The sequence below is a fragment of the Phallusia mammillata genome, chromosome 4, assembly GCF_965637545.1.
Source record: "Phallusia mammillata chromosome 4, kaPhaMamm4.hap1.1, whole genome shotgun sequence".
NCBI lineage: Eukaryota > Metazoa > Chordata > Ascidiacea > Phlebobranchia > Ascidiidae > Phallusia > Phallusia mammillata.
Window position 1 is genome coordinate 15,237,566 of NC_137255.1, and position 23,002 is coordinate 15,260,567.

General features: G+C 39.8%; 1 protein-coding gene across 1 annotated transcript in view; it reads left to right on the plus strand.

The window, feature by feature from the left end:
* LOC145224643 (sushi, von Willebrand factor type A, EGF and pentraxin domain-containing protein 1-like) overlaps nucleotides 1-23,002 on the plus strand; it is a 78,312-nt gene that overhangs the window by 50,994 nt on the left and 4,316 nt on the right. The window contains exons 60-115 of the mRNA XM_080091180.1: nucleotides 391-558; nucleotides 793-969; nucleotides 1,054-1,140; nucleotides 1,529-1,696; nucleotides 1,886-2,157; nucleotides 2,525-2,602; nucleotides 2,659-2,780; nucleotides 2,928-3,044; nucleotides 3,137-3,321; nucleotides 3,598-3,869; nucleotides 4,001-4,145; nucleotides 4,587-4,757; nucleotides 4,908-5,047; nucleotides 5,126-5,277; nucleotides 5,370-5,503; nucleotides 5,597-5,738; nucleotides 6,021-6,255; nucleotides 6,506-6,725; nucleotides 6,998-7,243; nucleotides 7,565-7,781; nucleotides 8,418-8,593; nucleotides 8,984-9,118; nucleotides 9,198-9,299; nucleotides 9,530-9,586; nucleotides 9,645-9,788; nucleotides 9,858-9,986; nucleotides 10,317-10,602; nucleotides 11,153-11,507; nucleotides 11,631-11,793; nucleotides 12,166-12,363; nucleotides 12,458-12,622; nucleotides 12,803-12,971; nucleotides 13,318-13,848; nucleotides 14,069-14,238; nucleotides 14,314-14,788; nucleotides 14,951-15,209; nucleotides 15,486-15,639; nucleotides 15,791-15,958; nucleotides 16,215-16,442; nucleotides 16,653-16,836; nucleotides 16,896-17,023; nucleotides 17,116-17,347; nucleotides 17,567-17,691; nucleotides 17,955-18,131; nucleotides 18,191-18,297; nucleotides 18,524-18,721; nucleotides 18,780-18,891; nucleotides 19,158-19,383; nucleotides 19,701-19,813; nucleotides 19,881-19,987; nucleotides 20,274-20,486; nucleotides 20,673-20,784; nucleotides 21,514-21,748; nucleotides 22,047-22,174; nucleotides 22,380-22,550; nucleotides 22,875-22,981. Coding sequence (XP_079947306.1) covers nucleotides 391-558; nucleotides 793-969; nucleotides 1,054-1,140; nucleotides 1,529-1,696; nucleotides 1,886-2,157; nucleotides 2,525-2,602; nucleotides 2,659-2,780; nucleotides 2,928-3,044; nucleotides 3,137-3,321; nucleotides 3,598-3,869; nucleotides 4,001-4,145; nucleotides 4,587-4,757; nucleotides 4,908-5,047; nucleotides 5,126-5,277; nucleotides 5,370-5,503; nucleotides 5,597-5,738; nucleotides 6,021-6,255; nucleotides 6,506-6,725; nucleotides 6,998-7,243; nucleotides 7,565-7,781; nucleotides 8,418-8,593; nucleotides 8,984-9,118; nucleotides 9,198-9,299; nucleotides 9,530-9,586; nucleotides 9,645-9,788; nucleotides 9,858-9,986; nucleotides 10,317-10,602; nucleotides 11,153-11,507; nucleotides 11,631-11,793; nucleotides 12,166-12,363; nucleotides 12,458-12,622; nucleotides 12,803-12,971; nucleotides 13,318-13,848; nucleotides 14,069-14,238; nucleotides 14,314-14,788; nucleotides 14,951-15,209; nucleotides 15,486-15,639; nucleotides 15,791-15,958; nucleotides 16,215-16,442; nucleotides 16,653-16,836; nucleotides 16,896-17,023; nucleotides 17,116-17,347; nucleotides 17,567-17,691; nucleotides 17,955-18,131; nucleotides 18,191-18,297; nucleotides 18,524-18,721; nucleotides 18,780-18,891; nucleotides 19,158-19,383; nucleotides 19,701-19,813; nucleotides 19,881-19,987; nucleotides 20,274-20,486; nucleotides 20,673-20,784; nucleotides 21,514-21,748; nucleotides 22,047-22,174; nucleotides 22,380-22,550; nucleotides 22,875-22,981 — 10,187 coding nt within the window. The remainder of the gene's footprint in view (nucleotides 1-390; nucleotides 559-792; nucleotides 970-1,053; nucleotides 1,141-1,528; nucleotides 1,697-1,885; nucleotides 2,158-2,524; nucleotides 2,603-2,658; nucleotides 2,781-2,927; nucleotides 3,045-3,136; nucleotides 3,322-3,597; nucleotides 3,870-4,000; nucleotides 4,146-4,586; nucleotides 4,758-4,907; nucleotides 5,048-5,125; nucleotides 5,278-5,369; nucleotides 5,504-5,596; nucleotides 5,739-6,020; nucleotides 6,256-6,505; nucleotides 6,726-6,997; nucleotides 7,244-7,564; nucleotides 7,782-8,417; nucleotides 8,594-8,983; nucleotides 9,119-9,197; nucleotides 9,300-9,529; nucleotides 9,587-9,644; nucleotides 9,789-9,857; nucleotides 9,987-10,316; nucleotides 10,603-11,152; nucleotides 11,508-11,630; nucleotides 11,794-12,165; nucleotides 12,364-12,457; nucleotides 12,623-12,802; nucleotides 12,972-13,317; nucleotides 13,849-14,068; nucleotides 14,239-14,313; nucleotides 14,789-14,950; nucleotides 15,210-15,485; nucleotides 15,640-15,790; nucleotides 15,959-16,214; nucleotides 16,443-16,652; nucleotides 16,837-16,895; nucleotides 17,024-17,115; nucleotides 17,348-17,566; nucleotides 17,692-17,954; nucleotides 18,132-18,190; nucleotides 18,298-18,523; nucleotides 18,722-18,779; nucleotides 18,892-19,157; nucleotides 19,384-19,700; nucleotides 19,814-19,880; nucleotides 19,988-20,273; nucleotides 20,487-20,672; nucleotides 20,785-21,513; nucleotides 21,749-22,046; nucleotides 22,175-22,379; nucleotides 22,551-22,874; nucleotides 22,982-23,002) is intronic.

A 23,002-nucleotide genomic window follows, 5' to 3' on the forward strand; every position in this document is an offset into this window, starting at 1 on the left:
TCCCCTGTTATTTAATTCAAAACAACAGTATAATTGGTGTTAACTTGTGTGGAATTGCAAACAACCGTAAATCCTTTGTTTTTGCTGCTTGTAAACGGTCAAATGCAAGGTTTTTACTACCTTGTTGACTCGCTGTATTGAGTTTTGCTGTATTTTTTGGCAAATGCCTCCAAACGATCATTACGTATAACAAAGTATTGCTCATCCAGCAGTTTTTATTATAAATAATCGACGTTTCGACGTCCTATACAAGACGCCTTCATCAGGATAATGACGTAACTTGGAGAACAAAACGTCGATTATTTATAATAAAAACTGCTGGATGAGCAATACTTTGTTATACAGTATGCCTGGCAGCAATAGCCTATTTCGATCATTACGTATATTTAGGTGATTCCCCGTATTGCGAACCGAAAAATTGCGGCCCACCTCCTCCCCCTGACGTCAACGGGTATCTAGAAGGGGATTCCCCGACGTTTGGCAACGAATTTCTTTACTACTGCAACCTCGGATATTACACACTGGCTCCCTACATTAAGATATACTGCAATGAACATGGTTAGTTTATTGCGCAAGGTCAAAAACATTCGAAGAAAAAAATTTGGCACAAGAAATCGAAACTGCTTTAAGGGGTAAAATCCTTTAAATTCGGACTCAAATCTGCTATTATTGGGTCTACATTGAAATTACCTTATTTGTGGCTTAAAATTCTTGAAACTGTACTTTCACCGAAGTTTTTTTTTAAGTTTAAAAACTGATCTACAAAATTATTTTGAAATGCAAACGTTACAGGGGAATGGTCATCCACTTCTATTCCACCGTGTCTACCGGTGGATTGCGGAATGCCTCTTGATCCGATCAATGGAGGACATAATGGAGACATCTACATCTTCCCTGATAGCGTCAACTACACTTGTGACCTCGGTTATGACCATTTCGGCACTGAACAAGCATTTTGTGGTCCTTCTGGTTAGTTTTGGAGTCGCTTTGTTTTCTCCATTTATATTACCTTATGATGGTATTTAAAAATATTGCTTGTTGTTTGATTGACAGGCGAATGGGACGCTGGACCTCCGGACTGTGTCCCAGTTGACTGCGGACTTCCTGCAGATATTGACAATGGAATACTAAACATGTCAAGTAAGCACACAGAATAAGCAAACAATGTAATGTTGCGGTAAAGACATTATCTTCGTTGCTTAATTTTAAAATGACAAACAAAGTTTAAAAAATATCATTAGATTAAATAAAAACTCCGTCGAGTTATCGATTCGTCAAGAATTTACAACATTCGTGGTACAAAGGAATTTAGTTAATTACATACTGATTAATCGCACATTTATTCAACAATGATCCCAAGTTTAACATTTTTTAAGAAAAAATAATTGCATAATCAGGATAAATGCTTGCGATTTAACCAAAATTTGATTTGCAGCTCGGTCACGCGTCGTTAACATATGATGTTTAGTGTGCTCCATCATCAGAGCAGTTGCCTATCTCCACAAAATATATAATAATCATTTTGCAGAAACGTATTTTCCTTCGCTTGCTTCGTATCGCTGCCTGCCAGGGTACGAACTGTCAGGAATTGATTTACTTCAGTGCGCGTGGAACGGGATGTGGGACGCACTGCCCCCAGATTGCCTTCCTGTAGATTGTGGACCACCAGCAACACCTGTAAATGGTTTCTCGTTTGGTACGTTGCTTCCCAATTTACTTTGTAGTAAAAATAAGCTGGTAGTAAACCAACGTATAGATAAAAAAATTGTTTTCAACAATTTGATTGTAATTTGGTTGTTTTACTTTAGATTCAGAAACAAATGTGACTAGTTTCAAATTTTATTAGCCAAAAATTTTATTAGCCGATTTTATCTATTATTTCCAGGTGATAGTTTTATTTTTCAATCACTCGTCCATTTCACGTGCGACGACGGTTATATTCTGCACGGAGCGGACAACACGACTTGTCTGGCAACAATTGAATGGTCACATCCGACCCCGGATTGTATACCAGTCGACTGCGGTCAACCTCCGAACGTGCCCAATGCACATGAATTATGGGATGGTATTTCCACAACCTTTCAAGCTGTTGTTTTGTATCAGTGCGACAGTGGATACGAAATGGAAGGCAACACATCGGCCATGATCAATTGCGTGGTAAATCTCGTTACTTTGTTTGTTCATTATGTTGATTTGCGGAATCAGAGGTCGGGTTGAATAAATCGAGTACCCAAATATTTTGCACCGATTAACATAAATAACGTGAACAGTTTTAAATCAGAACTAGATTCAATGCACTGTGCCAGAAAAGTCAAACCTTTAGATATGCTAAACTGACTCTCTCAATGTCAGTTAATTCTATACACACGTGACAAGTTCGTGTGATTGTACCGAAAAAAACTGTTTTGTATTTAATTGTCCCACTACAAAACCTCCAAGAAACTCAGCTAATTTTACATAAACGCTCAACTTACAAATTCGACATGAGAATATTTTTAAGTTAAAAACAACATCACTTTTCCAGGCTGACGGAAGTTGGAGCACAGCGCCCTCGTGTGTTCGAGTTCAGTGTCCGTTTCCCACAATTCCAGAGCACGGACAGGTTTGTTTCTTGTTGTGTCAACATAAAAGCTCGTTATCAACTAATGTTTGTCACAGATTGCGGAGGCTGCCCCTGAATCCTTCTTTTATGAAGACGTTATTCATTATGTGTGCGACAAAGGGTATCCGTTACAAGGAAATGACACTGCATCATGTACATCTGATCAAACGTGGTCCAAGTGAGTCGACCTCAAACCTTGTTGTTTATAATAAACCTGTTACATGTTACTTCAAAGCAGTGGTTCTCAACCAGAGAGAGAGATTTTTTTTCTATTGTGGTTCGATTATTATTTTGTGTGATTTAATGTTTTGTAATACCTCCACAGTATCCCACCCACATGCGAGCCGATCGATTGCGGAAGGTTACCCGATGTCATCAACGGGGTAAAAGACAAAAACGAAACCCTCTTTATGGCTGTTACCACATACCAATGCCACCCAGGGTAATGAAACTACAAGAATAATAATAACATAAAATTATAAGTCATAATATTAACAATACCTTGAACAACGTGAATTTATTATCTCCCCTTAGGTACGAAGCAGTTGGTGGTGTGGTCTTGGAATGTTTACACACAGGCTTGTGGGACAAAGAAGCACCAGTTTGCACCCCTATAAGTTGCGGTGCGCCCCCACCCTTGACCCATGGGACTATACTTGGTGGTAGCACCTCACAGACCCAGTTGTTTGAAAGTCTGGTGGCTTACGACTGCAACGAAGGTTGTTCCAGTTTCAATAACATTTATTTGGAATAAGTAGTTACTTAAACAGCAGGTTTTACCTTAAATACAGCAAAACACTAAGATTTTTAACTGTACAAAATGGGGAAAAAGTAAAAAATGTCTGGTGCTTTAACGCACCATTTACAATTTTGGCAGATACTAGATTTTTTAGCGTTACTCGCTGGTAAAGCGAAAAATAACTTGAAATAACTTTATAATAAACAACATTCGGAATTTAAGGAAATTTGAAAAAAACATTAAAATCTTGCATCAGGTTTCTTCTTATCTGGACCGGTCAGCGCGAAATGTACGGCTGATAGAAACTGGACGTTCGGCGACGTGTTGGGTCCGGGAGGGATGACCGCCACTCACCGACCAGTGTGTAGAAAAATATTTTGCCCCGCTCCTCCCACGGTGGCCAATGGTTACCATGACAACCTCAACTATTCCTACGCTGACGTGGTGACGTATGCTTGCAACATTGGATACGACCTTAGATTGCTGTCGGAAAGTTTTATGTGCACAGCAGCAAAAGGCGATGTACAGGTATTTTTTGTTTCTTTCAAGGTGAAAGCGGCATAACTGCTGTTCAGTGCTGCACCATATTTCAAAATACAGCGATTAATAAAAACGTTGTGTTGAAATCTGCGCAAAAATTCTGCTATTATTGCCAACAGGGCTTCTACACGGGTATTCCCCCAACATGTGATCCTGTTTCATGTGGAATGCCTGTAACTGTCGACAACGGATTTTTCGTCAATAAAGGCACAACTTACCTGAAAACGGCGACATATTCCTGTCACAACGGACATTATTCACTCGGTAAGTCAATAATACTTTACTTCAGAAAAAATGCTATCGAACCATTAGTTCTGATGGTTAAATTCGCGGTTCCAAACATTTTCTCGTGGCACACTCGGTATACTTTGGTCGGTGACCCTTTTTATTGACTGAGGTAGTAGATTTCCAAAGTGGTAGTTGTTCTGTGCGTTGAAGATAAAATCAATTTGAAGACGTGTGTGGTGGCGGCCGTGTTGGATGCCTGTCGAAAGGTTCGGGATGTTATTTACTGTAAAAGGGTACACGACAAAATCGCGACGATTTGATTTGCAACGTAAAACGCAAGCCCAAGCAAGCGTTTCTAATTTTAAATGCACTCACATTCAATGGAGAAGCTTGCTGACCCTTGCACATAAGTTGTAGTGTATTTTACTTTTTTACGCTATGGGTATCTTAAACAATACTTGCACATTTAAAATCAAGGACAAACGGAAATCGTGTGCCAAGCGAACCGAACCTGGTCTTCTCAACCAACTTGTAATCCCCACGACTGCTCTCAACCACCAGTGGTCGCCAATGCGCACGTTCAAGTGACGTCAACTCTATTCCGTACAGTTCTTCAATACACATGTGACACTGGCTACAACCTCAACGGTACTGTAACATTAAATCTGTAAATATATTGCGGAGTTGCTTTACGTAATTCCTATGTCAAGTAGGGTTAGTTTAAATTGTAAGTTTAGACATGACTGAAATCACTGCAAAATTGTACATCATACGTTTTTTTGTAAACGTTTAATTTAGGAACTGGATCCACGGAATGCCTTGCGTCTGCCATGTGGTCTGGCGTCAGCGGTTGGTCATGTGACCCTGTACCCTGCGGAAATCCTGCGTCGGTTGCCAACGCTACACACGTGACCACTGGACAAGTGTTCGGGGATATGGTAAATCACGATACCTTTCGGGGATGGTAAAAACATGATATTCATGCAGTCTCACTAAAACACTTTCTACCTATCTAGGTGACGTACACTTGCACGAGAGGTTTTCTTATCGAGCCTCCCAATTTCTCCAATGCACAAACTTATGCCTGTCAATCAACCGGTAGTTGGGAAGAAACTACGTTCACCTGTCGACCTGTGTCATGTGGTCCTGCTGCTCGTGTTACTAACGGGTATAAATAATGGGCTTTGTATTTTGCCATCATTTGTTTCTTATTCTGTTTTGAATTGGTTTAAATGTGTCATGAGTTGATTTTTATTGTAGCAAAGTAATTCTCGCCCAAAGTGATTGGTCGCATAGCAACGTCGACATGGTTCACTACCCAGACATTTTAGAATATTCGTGCAACACCGGATATTTTCTGGAGGGAAATTCCAGACCTTCGTGCAACGAAAATGGTAAGACTATACGGGATGTTGGTCAATAAGCCAAAATGAATTGTTAATTAGAAGTGAAAGATTTTCATAAAAACACTCAATATGTGATTTCAGGATTGTTTAGCTCACCCGCTCCGAAGTGCCTTCCGGTTTTGTGTGGACTTCCCGACGATGTGTCCAATTCAGCCCTGACTCTCAGCGGGGTTACCTTTGGTCACAATGCAACGTTTACGTGTGACGTTGGCCACGTATTAAGGTTGTGAATGATTGTTTGCAAATTTTTGTGATGAATCAAATTAAGTACCGTAGTTGCTCGACAAACGGCATGGCAAAAACTTTATAGGCTGCGGCTTACATTTTATGAATACGGTATGTTATTTCGTTCTCTGTGCTGATAATAGAAAATCAAAAACGCGATATTACTGCCTGTGACGTGTTCTGAAAAATCAGTTAATGACGTCACTACAAGTTTCTACAAGTTCACTACCGATTTCGCAATAATGCGGTTATTAAATGAATAAATGTTTTCGTATTTTAGGCAAGAAGGCAAAGAACTACTTACCCACTACCACGAATGTACTGCTGACGAAACTTGGTTGCCTCCAGCGCCACCAAACGGATGTGAGCCTATAATTTGCCCGTCCCCACTGCCTGTGGATCATGCATCGATTTCCTCAACTCATTCCAGCGTTTATAAGTACAGAGACGTAATAACCTATCAGTGCGATTCTGGTTACGAATCACTTCCCGAAGAACTTGCTATTACATGTTTGGTTAGTGTTAAAGTTTACGTAGTTAGTTAACAGATTTTTAATATCACTTAAATTAAACATGGTACCCAACCATGCAAATAATTTTTCATGCTTTGTTCGTTTTAGTTTCTAAAAGCAAATTTTTTTGGCAAGGATTTTTTTTGTATACTTTTTGACACAGTATGTTTTTTTTACCAAAACTTTTGCAATTGAAAGTTGGTTTGTAACAGTTCTCTGCTTCGTGATATGAATGCACATTTTTAAACTACAGGCTAACAAGCAATGGAGCGGTCTTCCCAAATGTACACCAGTTGATTGCGGAATTCCAGCCTGTCCTTTACTGTCGGATTGTCAGCGAACCGGAACTACTTACCAGCAAACTGCCTCTTCGTCCTGCATTGTTGGTCACGAGTTCTCTCCTGACGTCACATCTTTTCAGGTCACGTGCAACGCTGATCGCCAATGGAGTGTGCCACCTTTTGCGAACGAAGGTACCACCTGTTTTAATAACATAAAGTAAAACAGCCGAAAGTTCAAATGTTTCAATTGAATTAAGTTAATATTGCATTAAACGCTTTAGTTGATTGTTAATATTAAAGAAATTAATCTGTTTCCTATGCTTTGGTAGCGTGAAGTAAAACAGCTAAAGCCATTTTATTTATACTGTATTATTGAAGTAGACGTTTTCAGTTGATTTTTAATGTTCTTCGTGGGCAGCGAATCAAAAAAAGGAACAAAAATTAACCCGTTTTATATTTGCAAGTCGATACGTCATCATGTCGACGTCACTCCTGCGGCGCTCCTAGCACGATTGAGAACGGCCAATTCCAACTCAACGACCATCGAATGACATTTGGCGCCATAGTAGCATACCAATGCGACACGGGGCACGAATTTTCACTTGGTTCTAACCCCAGTATGGAATGTTTGGCCGATAAAAACTGGGGTCCTGACCCCACACCTGCTTGCCAACCAAAAGATTGCGGACCAGCTGTTTGCCCTTCACATGGTAAGTTTTATAGCACCTGATTATTTTTTCGCAAAAATACGACTACAAAAAGTTACAGATTTTCAAAACACAAAACATTTTTTTGAAAATATATTCACATGAAAAGTGTCCCAGAGGGCGTTGATTTGAAAGATAACTTATAAAACTAAATTGCTGTTTTTGTTTGTGCTGTTCATGTTTTTATAAATTTCTCTATTGTGATGTTTAAAAGTTTTTCTGAGACATTCAATTAAAATAAAAAAATTGTCGCAAAACCGCAGGAAATCGTTTGTTAATATTTTATCAACCAAATTCAATATCCCACTAATTTGATATCGTCAGGTTCCTGTGTTTCGGATGGCACAATATTTGAATCCACTTGGCACTTGACATGTGACACCGGATACGAACTGTCCTATGACGTATTTGACACGACTTTGACGTGTTTGGACACCGGTATGTGGTCATCCAATCCAATTGACCACCAATGCTTACCAGTAAAGTGCCCAATACCCGGACAAGTGGAAAACGGTCATATCAACAGCGGAAACGCTCATACGTAAGATTGTAAAGAAATATTTTCCTTGTATTCAGTAGAGCTGAAGTTTGCTTAGCACTCCAGTCAATCTGATTCTTAGGGCAATGTCATAATAAAAATATATTTGTTACACACAAATTCCTTCATCAATCTTAAACTGGATAATAACAAACAACGGATGCCAAGACATCAAATTTAAAGTAACTAAGCTGTGTCACTGTTTTGTTCTTCCTGGTTTTGAATAAATAACCAAAAACTGTGCCATTGTGTCATAAATTGTAACAAAATAATCAGTCGTAAATAACAAACAACTTTTTTATGCTTCATGCTCTGTCCAAACTTTCTAAAGATTGCGTTTAATGAAAGTGGTTGTCGGCAACCGCCGGTCCGCGGTCCGGTGCCGGGTCGCAAGGAGTTCGTTACCGGGCCGTATACTTTTTCAGGTTAAATGGTTTAAAACATTTTGCCCATATATCCCGAAGATTATAAACTAATTGATTTGTTTTCATTGCTAATTTTTTTTACGACCGGTCCCCTGGTTTCAACAAATCATTTTTTTTTTACTTTGCTTTGCATAAAAATGTGACTCATGTTACGGTCAAAAGCAGAATTGTATCTGCACAAGAAAAACAACTTTGATTATTTTGTTGGGGTTAGATCCCTTGATTTCAAGACAGAAGTTGAATACGCATGTGATAAGGGATATTACATGGTTGGATCACCTGTACTAACTTGTACATCAGATCGAACTTATTCCCATCCAACTCCACATTGCTACCCAGTGTCATGTGGCGAACCACCATCTATCGGCAACGGGCTTGCTAACTTCGATGGTATGTTAATGTTGCCAGTATGATTTCGCTATATCAAAACTTAACTAAAAGCTCATGAATTAAATATGTGCGATAATGGAAATCGTCCTAAACCACATGCGCTCGCACCCATAACTGTTTGTGTCATGTTTTTTGGCAAAATCGATATCCACAGTAATTTACTAAAAACACATTGAACGAATACACAGGCTGAATTAAGTGTGCTAAAAGTTTCAGCTGTGCTATCTCATGAATACATATTTGTTTGGATTTGTGCTTTTCCTTTACATACTGCCTAATTACTCTGTTATATTCTTTGTTCTTACAAAACGTATGGGCTATTTAATGCTGCATTTTATCAAATTTTGTATCATAAACTAAGTATTTTTTATATTTGTGCACATTTCACAGGCGTCACTTTCCTGCACAATGCAAAATACTCGTGTTTGCCGGGTTACGATATGTTTGGTGGCGTAGAATGGTTTTGTTCCCATGACAAGCAATGGACACCGCAAGTGAAAGTGGCAGTTTTGCCTGCTCCTATCAGTAAGTTGTTGCTCTGCGTAATGATTTACCTGCAAATATACTGCGTAAAAGTATAATTTATCACAATATCATGTTGTAGTTCCCAGAGCGGCGCTCTTTAGTTTGCCAGCTGAATTAGGAAATGAAAATGTGGGCAGCGGGAGTGGTGACGCACCAGGCTCTGGAATGACGCCCTTGAGTGGTAAGTTGCGACGATGGAGTATAAATAAAAAAATTTGAAGGAAGTTGTTAATCGACCTGTACAATATTCTTGTGTTTTTGGAAACCTCAAGCGTGAAACTTGGCCGATATTCATTAAGAAGTTTATGAGTCACTTGTATAAACGAAATACTGCGTGTAACGAGATTGAATTTTATGCGGTGTTGTCAATTTGTCGTATTCAAGTTTTTAACCCTTTTTAATTTGTTACAGATGTCCCAGCGGCATTTGCTCCGTTTTCCCTTCGATCTGCTGTTTCCGCCGTGCCAGGTAGAAAATAAAGTCACGAAGCTTTACTCAACTTTTAAATTTGTGTTTGTATTTATAGAATCGAACAGTCCGCCAGTCTGTAAACCTACACCTTGCGGATCGGCACCACATCTTGCTCATGGAACTTCAGTTAACGGATCAACTAATTTTGTATTCAAGCAGTCCGTGGCATTTATTTGTGACGATGGATTTTTTCTGCAAGGTAAACAGTATTTTTAAGTGGAAAAATACTAAAAATACATCACATAACGTTGAGATTATTAATCTATAGGTGCGAGTGTGATGTTTTGCCTGGAAGATGGAACGTTTGGCCCAAACTCAAAACCTTCATGTGAACGGGTTCCATGCGGTGATCCCCCTTCTCTGACACACGGATCCTTTACCGCTACGTCTGTAACAGGTATATATATTATGAAGGTACAAAAATAAAATAACCTAACAATTTAGTAGAAAATTAATATCTGCCAAATCAAAGCTCGAAACCCGTCGTGAAGGGTTTGGACTATTTTGCAGTAATGATAATTGCACATGGCCTGAGATACTTTGTTTGCAATTTATAAGACAGAATACTATCATCCAAACAGTGCAAAATTTAAACCATATAGACAACGCTAGAAAATAAACATCTGCCAAATTAAAGGTGGATACCCATCATACAGAGCTAGACTACCTTGCAAGCCATTTAAACTCTGCCGTGTAAATATAAAGGGTGAATACCGTACATTTTTAGGTGGACCCGCCCGCTTTGTATTCGAGGATGTCGCAACCTACACTTGTAACAGTGGTTACGAGCTCCAAGTTACTTCCCCAGACACCACACTGACATGTAACGACCAGGGTGCTTGGACTCCCCATGCACCAAGTCCCTGTCATCCTGTATCTTGTGGGGTACCTGCTTTCCCCATTCATACCATCACAACTGGTTCAGAGTACACGTTTGGTCAGACTGTGAAATATTCTTGTGAAACGGGTTATTATTTGGTTGGCTTTCCCGTGCTGACTTGCACAGCTAATAGGTGAGCATTTGAGTTTTAGAAAAAGTTTTTATACTTTATGGTTTTATTCTTTTAAATCTTCTAGGGAAAACTTCATTACGTATTTTAGTTTCGTTAAGATCGTGTGTGTATTGCAAATGAATACTCGTAGTCGGTTTATCGCCACTCTTGTACCTTTGTTCCTTAGATACACATCTCATCTTTTTGTACATTTTCCTACTTGACTATAGCAATGGTTTACATTTACTACATAGCTATAGATTAAGGCTACTACAATCAAAGACTTACAAGTTTGGTCAAAATGTATTTAAAAAGATTACTCCCGATATCTACGTACAAAGAGTAAAAAAAATGCAAAATCAAATGCATCAGATAATAAAAAATAAAAATAAAAACGAAAAGTGGAACCAAAAAACAGCTTTTTGTCATAACGCCAAAAAACTTATTGAATGTTGCGAATTGGGGCAGCGCCAAAAGTTACTTGCCACTAATAAGTATTAACTTACTACAATTTTCAACTCATAGCCTACTTTACAAGTTATTTATCAAGAAAAACACATTTCTTCTTCAGGCAATGGTCGCCAAGCGACGCCCCAACATGTGCTCCAGTGCCGTGCGGTCATCCAAGCAAAATTCAGCACGGTTCTTACACCAACGAGCAATCCACAAACGAACTCCACTTCACTTATCAACGTAATGTCACTTACTCCTGCGAATCTGGATATGAACTCCACGTTAATCCCCGGGCTGGAGAAAGTGCGACCATGACTTGTCAAGCGAACGGTAATTGGGATGCAATGACACCAACTTGTCCACCTGTCTCCTGCGGGCAGCCACAACCAATTAGAAACGGACACGTTAATGGTAGCGTGTTCTCATACGGAAATGAAGTGACCTATGGATGCAACGTTGGCTATGAAATGACGGTTCGTTTAGTTCTTTCTTTATCATATAACTCGTTTTTAGGTTTATTTACAAAGACTTTATCCAATAAACTACTTCCACAGATAACAGTAAAACTTTTTAATTTCAATTAATGATCATTTCAGAGTGAACCAGTAAAAACTTGTCAAGCTGATAAGACATGGACTGGTCCAGTCCCTATTTGCTCCCCCGTGTCATGTGACCGCCCTCCACACGTCGAACACAGTCAATATACTCTGACTCCAGCCTTAACATACGGGAACTCTGTTAGCTATCAATGTGATGCAGGCAAGTATAAAACAATCGAAGTATATCTCGTCTTCGTACTTAAACTGCGCAACCACAGTGTAACTGCATCGAATTCTCTTTTTAGCTACCAATTACGCGCTTCTTTTATGTCGCACTGCTTGGGTGAATTATTTTAAAGTATATGTCGGTTTTCGCAAAGGAAAACTCACCACAACTCAACTAAATACAAACGTCCTTTCATTCGAATCAATTTCTTTCATTCGGTTTCCTCACAAGGCTATTCTAATTTTATAGTAAATTTCTTTCTTGCCCTGGGTACTGTGATTAAGCCGAAATCTAAAGGAATATAAACAAACATAAGAAGGTCATGTTGCATTGTTGGGCTTCACTACATTTTCTATGTACTTGCAGGATACGACATGTCCGGATTTTCAACACTTACCTGCACGGCGGCACGGGTATATGACTTGCCGTCGCCTGTCTGTATTCCCGTGTCATGCGGAGAACCGGGAGCAGTTGCAAACGGACGAATTACAGATAGAAGTGGCGCTGTAACGTTTGGACACAACGTCACTTACGCATGTGACATAGGCTATGAATTACGATCAGGTAAACCTTTTCGTTTTAATAAACGGATGCAGACGAAACCGGTTAATCGGGATTCCAATTTAACAGACAAAGGATCATTTGTAACTGTTTTCAGGGGCTGCGAGCAAAACTATTAGGTGTACAGCTGCCAGATCGTGGAGCGATCTTCCACCCATCTGCGACCCTGTATCGTGTGGAAAACCAGCTTCAATAGAACATGGGAACGTTGCATCAACTGCCAACACTTACTTGTCTATTGCAGAATTTACATGCAACCCAGGTGCTTGTTTGGTATCTTACACAACTGTACACATTAAAAAGTAGTGCCAGTTACACTGTGCTTTGTTATTTCGAAAAACCGAAGTATAATCCATAGTGTCGATTGGGCAGCAAATTGGAAATAAACCGTTGTTAACTATTCTTTCACTTTTATGAGTTTTTGGTACACATTGTGTTTCAGGGTATGAACTTGGAGGATCAGGCACAGGTGACAACTGCAAGCCCGGACATACTTGTTTAATTTGTCAAGCAGACAAACTGTGGGGAACAGGTAGTGGTGGACATCCAACACATCCTGTGCACTGTTCTCCATTGTCGTGTGTGGAACCAACCGGTATCAGCAACGGAAGGTTGTAGTCAGTTTTGAAAGAATTTTGTGGTTATTGAGTGTTCTCAGCCGTTTTCGTACTTGTGCAGCTTTTGAAGATATACTTTTATCCCGAATTTCCGAAACATAATATCGTGTCCCGTATATAGCAATTGAAAATCCCAACAGTGTTTCCGAGAATCTGATACAATGATAACAACTGCATTTATAATTGCAAGCTATCGTATATAGGTAGTACATGTTTATAAAGTTTACACATTTCACATTCAAGCGTTATGCTCTTAAATCTAAATGCAAAAACGTATCCACCAGTCCAGATCTTTAGTTTTTACCATGGTAAATTATAATGTTGCTTGTGATTATTTTAGGGTGAGCGTTACCTCGTACCTTTATCTGAGTACGTTGGAGTACATCTGTGACGAAGGGTACGAACTCCACCCAGAATCCAGTCAACATCTTCAGTGCCAGACCAACTACGAATGGGGACCACAGGCTCCCCCAACTTGCCGACGAATTGCTTGTCCAGATCCGACACCGATCGAAAACGGCCAATTTTCTTTAGTTCGGCCACCTACTTCGAGCCGTACTGACGTTGCACGCCAATATCTATTTGAGGATTTGGTTCAGTATAACTGTCATTCCGGCTATCGCTTTGACAACACAGGACTTTCTGAAAGTGTCGGAACACTCTTTTGTTTAGCAACTGGTTCATGGGATCAAGTTCACCCGGTATGTGAACCAGTGCCGTGTGGTATTGCGCCACCTAGAGAACACGGTCATCTGGTTGGAGATGTTAGCCAAGTGTTTGTTTACAGCGAAACTGCTTCGTATGCTTGCGACACAGGATTTGAGTTTATCGGTGATTCGACTGAGGAAGCAATCACTTGCACCGCTAACGGGTAAGGTTCAAAAAAGATTTTGTACTGTAAATACATTTTATCTAAACCATTTTGTAAGTCATTGTTGTTTACACCATCGCGTACAAGCAACTATTTAAACTTTTTGACTTTTCTGTCAAGCGTAATTAAGTAAATTAAGTTGTTGGACCGAGATCTTTAGATATATGGAGGACTGACTCGGGATCAAATTATCCATGTTACGCTTTCTCCTTTGTTACAGACAATGGTCATCCAACAGTCCACCTGCTTGCCACCCTGTTACCTGTGGTCCTGATCCTCATGTTACAAATGGAATGGTTAATACTGCTGAAGGTGGAACAAATTTACGAAGAATTTTCGGATCCGCTGTGACGTATGCGTGCTTGCATGGTTACTACATGACCGCCACAGGTTTGTCTTTTAAGCCGTCAAATAGTCGCACAGAAAAGGTTTCTGAATCGTTGTTTTATTACTTTTTTTGTGTAGATACCATTAACTGTGGTTCAGACCGGCAATGGTCTCCCAAAGCTCCACAGTGCCACCCAGTGCCTTGTGGCCCACTTCCAACCGTCGCTCATGCTAGTCCTCTTTCTTTTGTTGCACCACCCGCCCTTCTTAGATCCTTTGTGTCCTTTACTGCTTCTGGTTCTGGAAGTGGTGATGCTCCTTGGGCCACGACTAGTTCTGATGTTGCAGCTGAACCTGTACCACCAGATGCGACAGCGCGGTTTTCGTCTAACGGTGATTCTGGTGTTGAACCTGTACCACCGGACGCTGTACGTCAGCGGAAGAGGCGTTCTGCTGGGGGTTATACATATGGAGACACAGTCCATTACCAATGCGACTTTGGGTATAGGCCAACACAGGGTTCTGTGGAATTTACAAGTTGTGGTGCAAACGGTGAATGGATGAGGCCGTTTCCACAGTGCGAACCTATACCGTGCGACCCTCTGCCGCCAATGTAAGTATGGATTGTAAAGCAATTAGGTTAAATATTCTTTATTTGCACCAGGTCAACTAATATGAAGTTTCAAATTGTAATGAACTGGTTGCTTTACAATGACCATTTTTAACAACGATTTCATGACATGCATGGACTTAAACAATGTTAATTTTCTTACAGAGCCAATGGGCGGAGAATCGGCAACAAGTTTACTTTCGGTCAACAAATCTCCTATGCATGTAACCAAGGTTACGAGAGTTCATCACGTGATACATTTGTGTGCAAAGCGGATGGTCGATTCCATGTAGACTCGGAAATCAACAGTGAAACTGCTGCTGGCCTCAACTCCCTCCCAACCTGTGAAAGAGTTTCTTGTGGAGCCACACAAGGAGTTGTCAATGGAATCGTGAAAAGCAGCAACACGGAATACCTATTTACGGTGGGTCTTACAAATTGAATTTACTCGGAAGGTATAACAACTGTCAAGGATGCAAAGTTGTGTCCTCAACTTTAAATGCCATTCGAAAACCGTACATACTAATGTCTGTTTTATTAGTTGAAAGGCATAATTTAATTTGTTGATCGTTGTAATGTTTTGCCGTTTTAGATGTATTTACCGGTATTTCTCCAAAAAAATGATTCGGCTCCATTGTGTGTCTTAACTACACAGAACATCAAGTATTGTTGGTTTAATGATCTGCATTATTTGCTTCAGGACAAACTGCGCTATGAATGTCTTCCTGGTTACAACTTGCGAGGTGAATTTGAGTTGACGTGCCAAGCAAACAAAGCATTCGATCATCCTCCACCAACATGCGACCCTGTGTCGTGTGGAAACCCACCAACACTGCCTAACACTCAACAGCATGGTAAGACATTAAACTACTTCGCATTTTAGGCATCATTTACGTTAATGGTGGTTCGAATCTTGTTACGTTTTTCTATTCAAACGTGTTTTTTTCTGTTTATTTTTGCTCCTCTGATTGTGGATATTTTTTGTTTATCTTTATTCTGTTCTAGTTACTTCGACTGTTTACCGAGGCACGGCAACTTACACCTGTTCTAACGGCTACGTTAATCTGGAGGACACGATAACTTGTCAAGCTGACGGACTTTGGTCATCCACGTCATTGCTTTGCGCCAAAGTTGACTGCGGTTCTTCGCCTGCCCTTAACTTCGGCTATGTGGGTAAGTTGCAAAACTGAAAACCATAAAGTTTCGCCCTTCACGAGCACCCTGAACCATCAACCGATCGGTCGGTACCGAGAATAGCAATTTTATCTGGTTGCTTGACAAAGTTTTTCGAAAAGTCAAAATAAGTTCAGTTCTGAAAATTAAACATGGTCCAAAGTGACGCCATTATTACAAACAAAAAATTTTCGGTTTTATATTTCTGAATAGGCATGTATCGATACGTAGCTGTTGACCAATTCAATAATTTCAGATATCAACGGGACAAAGTACGGCGATGTTGCAGTTTATCACTGTAGATCTGGTTATATACGATCTGGCAGCTTCCAAAGAAACTGTCTGGCTAATGGAAGCTGGTCAGGCGCGTGTCCAGTTTGCACACCGGTGGACTGCGGACCTCCAACTGACCCTATCAATGGTCAACATATTGCCCAGGGCAACTACACGTTTGGGGAAATTGTGCTTTATAGCTGTAACACAGGTACATATATTTGCAATATACAACAACAACCTTTAGGTATGTTTGTGTACGACTTAGTTTTGGTTTGAGGAGTTTATTCATTATTTAGTCTGAGTTCAAGCTTTTGAAAGGTTGTTGATTAGCTCCTCCTCTGGATATTGTTGCAATTCATACTACATCTCCGTAAACTGTATATTAGTGTCAATTTTAAAACGTGTCTATGCCACGCAGGTTATGTACTTGTTGGAGAGAGCTTTACTCTTTGCACTGCAAGCACCAACTGGTCTGCACCCGTCCCTACATGCGAGCGAATCTCCTGCGGTGCTACTCCATTTGCCACCAACGGCGCTCATGATCAACCTCCTGCGAGCGAACATCGTTTTGGAGATCAGATCACTTATCAATGCGATTACGGGTAAAAATAATAGACATATGATGTTTGCGGTTTGTGTTTTCAAACTTTTTAATTTACAGTCATGAGTACGGAGCGTCGTTAATGTTGACTTGTGGAAGTGATGGTCTCTTTGACAATTTACCACCAGCTTGTACGCCCAGGAATTGTGGATCGCCACCAGCACATGCAAACGCTGAATTGACCTCAGGTACCAGATCTTTTCCTTTGTTTTAGTTATGTGTCAAAAACTTTTGGCAGCGAATAGTAGCGAAATTCGTTAACGTTTGTATCTTATTGCAGCGATTTCTGGTGGTGTTGTGTATGGTGGACGCGCAACTTACCGATGCGTTACTGGTCACGTGTCCGGAAGTGACGTCATCAACGTCACGTGCAGAGGAGATGCGACATTTTCTGATCCGTCAGATCAGTGTGTTCCGGTCCAGTGCCCAACCCTCCCGGATGTCGTTCATGGTTCAATGAGCATGAAAAGTGGACAGTATGGAGACGATGTTACCTTTACATGCGATGAAGGGTATTTTATATGTTTCCATACTTTTAATGAATTATTGCATAGGTCAGTAAAAACCTTTCCGCGTGACGAACACAAAACGCATAATATAACCCTAACCCTATCGGACGGTATAAAACGTATTCACGGACCCATAATCTGTTGGTACCGACATAGCAAGTGATGACGCTCACTTACGTGGCGGCAACTTTTGGTTATTATTAAAAAAACTGTTTGCTTTAGATATGCCCTGTTTGGGCCCACAACAATTAGTTGCCTGGCAGAAGCTGTTTGGTCTGATGCACCCCCACATTGCCCCCCTGTGCAGTGTGGAACGGCTCCTCCTGTCTCAAATGGAGTTGTAGTCGGTAGGTGACTCGCAAAGTGTTTTATAGTAAGTTTATGGGCAACGTATTGTATAAGCTCTACGCATGTTACTTTTAAGTTTAACTTTAAACAGTAAAGGCATACCACATTATCCTAGTTGTTCGTTTGAAATATTTGACTAAACCTTTTTAAGTAAATGGCAAAGGACGATGCAGACCCTGAACACAGTCTGACCGTTGTCTAATTCGTAATTTGGTCTAATAAGTCCATGACATATAGTAAACAAATACAAAACAACGTTTAGATGAGCAGCCAGTGTACACCTTCGGCATGATCGCCCATTACAACTGCGAGAGAGGCTACGAACATGCTTATGGTGGTAAATGGAGAAGCAAAACCTGTCAATCAAATGGTAACTTCTCCACTGAAAACGTCGCATGTTTACCAGTCGAGTGCCCAGAACTTCCACCATTTTTCAACGGTATGTTTAAAAAAAATTGAAAGTGTTGGGATGTTTGGCAACCGCTGTTTGTTGTTTAGGACGTTCGGATTATGGAAGCATCAAATACGGTGCACGAGGTGTATTGACGTGTGATGAAGGTTATCAATTAGGAACGGAAGAACGTAGCTTAAATTTCACTTGTCAGGTTTGTTCTATACACTCTCAAAAAGTTTCGCTCCAATTTTGAGAACTTGTTAGGTTTCTAAGCAAATAAAACATTTTATGTGTACATATATAAGTTTGATAAATTTATGTATACTTGAACAGCAGAGTTGTTTTTCAATGAGCAATAATCGACGAAATTGGTGTAATCCTTCTTATCAAACAAGTTTTTTTTTATACCTTAAAACACTCTTTACACCTTTACATAGGCTGACAGATCGTGGTCGGTTAACTTTGACACAATCGCATGTTCTCCTGTGCCATGTACATCCTTGCCTGCCGTCACCCATGCCGACATCACTGAAGTAAAGACGCCGCATGACATGACGTCCACCAGTGAAGCCCCTGCCGGGCTCGTATTTGGTGATGCAGTACAGTATAAATGTCAAACCGGATATTATTTGGAGGTAGTGTTAGATATTTGGTCACTAGACTGAATATGTTTAAATCATTTGTGGGTTACAGGGTGTTGAGGAGTTGAACTGCTTGAGCAACGGTACATGGAGTTCGCCTACTCCTTCATGTTTGCCTGTAGTGTGTGGTCAAGCACCGCAGATTGACAATGCCCATGTCGGGGGTGAGTTTGATATTTGACAGTAAGGCTTGGTAAAAAGCAACATAGAATGTCAAAAATGTAATGACGAAAGAAATGAATTCTTAATAATGTACAGACATTTTTTTCAACCTTGTAGTTTTCATAGCCTCGTTGTAAAATATACACTCTTTTGTTAAAAAATAAAAAATAAATGGAAAAAAAAAATTTATTTTGCAAAAAGCTGTGTTACATTTACATAACCGAAACATTTGATTTAATATTCACCCGTATACTTACTTGTTTCGTAGATGCAACGCACACGTTTGGCATGACTGCTGAATATCAATGCCACCTGGGTCACGTGGTTGCCAGCGATACCATGTCACGTGTTTGTCAGGCTGACGGTTCGTTTAGCACTCATCCAGTTACGTGCGTACCAAAATCATGTGGAGAAGTTCCAGCAATACTGCACGGAACAGCCTCAGCAACCGCTGGTGTTTTTAATGACGTAATAACGTTTCAATGCGATTCTGGGTAAGTATTAACATGAAAGACACTCTTATTACCGACAGGACTTATAAATCATGCTTCCACGATTTTATATGCATTCTGTTCTGTTATTCGATTTTCGTCAATGTTTTTGTCAATTAGGTTTTGAAAACAAAAACATTCTGAGTTGGGCATTTGCCTGTGGTATTTGAAGTCAAAGCAATTCAAAAGCTGAATGTTATTTTGTTTGAACGCCCAGATAATAACCAAAAAGCAACGATGCAAAAGAATAGTACTTTTTGTAATGATATGTCAATTTATCTTTTTCTTGGCTATGATTAATTGCGCTTCCTATATCACAGATACGATCGTCTCGGACTTGAATCAATTAGATGCGGAAGTGACGGATTATGGTCTTCCGGTCCTCCCTCTTGTAATCCTGTTCCCTGTGGTGACGTTACCCATATTGTCAACGGTATATTTTGTTACTTTGCAAAGTGCAGTTAAAAGCCTTTCGAAAACGAAAACAACTTTATTTTAAGCTAACACTACAAGCACCGGCACCAATTTCGGAGATGTTGTAACACTGACTTGTAATGTTGGATATCATCTCAGCACAGGAGAAGATTCGATCGAGTTACATTGTCAAGTACGAATCTTTATTTTCGAACTGATAGACTATTGACACTTATCGTAATTGCCAACCGAGCCTTTTAACTCGTTTCTTAAATAATTCGCCTGATATATCATTTCGCAAATGAGGGCGTATAGAACTTGGTTGGTTGAAGTGCTATCCATAGTAAAAATTATTTTATGCCTGACTGCAAGAGAGACTGCTTCTGATTTGATATTTCGATTAAATTTAGACATTGCGTACATGGATTCATCTAGGGTACTATTTTAACATACAACATACTTTTATACTTCTGTTTTAGGCAAATCGTACGTGGTCACGTGATGTCACTTCCACCACATGCGACCCAGTGCCATGTGAGTTTATTAGTGGAATCAACAACGGGGCAATCACGGTGGTTCCACCACTGCGAAAGCCCGTACCTAAACGGCGAAGAGCAGCAGAAGGCCACATAACCTCGCATCACTACGGAACAAAGCTACGGTTTACTTGCAACTCGGGCTACACACTAGGGGTGGGTAAATTATTTGCGTTTTCTTTTTGACATGGACCCAACTTCAATTATTTTCGTGTGTTTATGGTTTGTAAATGTCTGAGTATTTTAAATATTCCGAAAGTGGTCGATTTTAATATTGTCTTTCTGTTGCTTTTTGGCACCACTATTACAGTCACCTAACAGTTGCATTTTTTGTATTTTTAGGGTTCAGACGTGATTGAATGTCTGTCTAACAGGTTATGGAGTGGACCACCAGCTGCATGTAACCCAGTGCAGTGTCATAATCCTCCCGCACTTTCCAACGCAAAACTCACAAGTAAGCCACATATTAACAACCGTCTGTAGCGAGAAGAAAATTCAGTGTGAAAAACCACTAAATCTGTCGCTATGTTTTATTTGTTTTATCAAAACAAATGCATTTCGCTATAAAAAGCATCATCAGTGTCTAAAAACAAAATAAAAAAAAAACTTTTTTGCGGTTGGTCTGGTGGTGTGTGTTTTTTGCATTTTTTGCTCTTATCCCGCTTTTTATTTTGTTTTTAGACACTGATGATGCTTTTTATAGCGAAATGCATTTGTTTTGATAAAACAAATAAAACATAGCGACAGATTTAGTGGTTTTTCACACTGAATTTTCTTCATCTGATTTTAATGACCCTGAATCGTCGCGGTCGTTTTACTTGAAAGGAGATTTCAATAATAAGAAAAGAATTACTACGTCTGTAGCGAGGTGTTTATTCGGGGTACATCGTAATAGAATAACACAATGAGCGAATACGACGCATAAGACGAGAGTCAGAGAAAGAAGGCAATCTGTCCGGTTCGCTGTAGTATGAAGGCACACGATAACGGTATAGTGAGAGAGGCCGCTACACGTCTAAAATTCTTTTTTTTTAACTTTGGCGTATAGTACCCACTCTATCTTCAAAAATATATTGCTTAAAAGGTAAAAAATAATTGTTAAGGTAATTTGTTGTGTTTGTGTAAACTGTTGATACGATATCTGTTGATACGATAGCTTGCTTTAAAGGTGGTAATTTTACAGCGACATCTCATGTTTTCGGACAAAGAGCTGAATATTCGTGTGTGGGCGGCCACTCACTGAGGAGCAGCGGAAATTTCCGAACTTGTAACGCTGATGGAAATTTCAGCAGTCATGAAGTCACGTGTTCACCTGTGCCTTGTACCAGTCTACCACAAGTTAAACACGCAAGAGTTGTTTCTATCTCGGGTAGCAATCCGGTGTTTGGTGACCTCGCGGACACAGTGTGTGATGAAGGGTAGGTTGCTATTTAGTATTTTTTAATATTTGCCAGAAGAGCTCTATAAACTTAGCGATAAATAGGTTTTGGTATGAAAAAATTCTTTTTGAAAATAACTTACTGTTTTGGCAAATAAATCTAGTTAAAACAAGTACATGGATCCGTGAAATCTCCTTTTACGAGACCACGCCTTTGGGTTCACTTTCCAATGGTGCGCGTACTTTTCAACAGACAAAAACTAATCCAAACTCCCCCAAAAAATTGATTTATGAATCAGGACATTCAAAATTATTTCAATGTCCTTATCTGTCGGCAGATACTCACTTGCTGGGCCAGGTGAATTTGAGTGCTTAGCAACAGGCGAATGGAGCAACATTGAACCTACTTGTCAACCGAACGTTTGTGGAACTGCCCCTGCTGTCAATAACGCTCACGTCGTTGCAGGTAAGTGTGAAATTTCCAACTCTTTACAATTCAGATTTTAGGAACAAGTTTACATTTATGTGGCTGTATTGCTTCTTGTTTTGCATGCTCTTGTGTTTAAATAAATAACTGTTTTTAACGGTTTTGACTTTTTTTCTAGCATCGCACAACTTGAATGAACACAATACTCCTATATAATATTTTTAACAAACCAATAATCCTTTAGATCCAGCTGTGGTGTATTCGTACGGTGACACGGTGACGTACAAATGTGATCAGGGCTACAGTTTGGTTGGAAGTGATGTTACACGAACGTGTGGAGCCAATGGAGAGTTTGATAATTTGCCCATACAATGCGATCGTGTCACGTGCCCTGAGATTCCACCCATGGACTTCGGTACTAATTATGTTCATAAATTTTGTTGTTGCGATTGGCGACATAATGAAAAATTGTGTGATATCAAGGCCGACTGTTTTGTCAACACGATAATAAATTCGCTTTTTAGTATGGTTGATAACGGCATTGAAGCACTCTATTACAATACGCTTGTTAAGCTATTTCCGTAGAAACATATTACCGGGTGAAATTCATAGTTTCTTACAAAATTTGCAAGTTAGAATGGCAAATTACACAAGTTTAAGGTAAAACACGACATTTGGTCAATTTTGTTTTATGAAAACGAAAAAAATCACAAATAATGCTTCATGTTATATTCAACAGCATCAATGCAAAGTACTGGTTCCGCTTTTGGCGATGAAAACAGAATCACATGCGATGCAGGATATCAACTGGAAAATGGAAACAAGGAAATCATTCTTACTTGTTTGGTGGGACCTTAATACAGATTT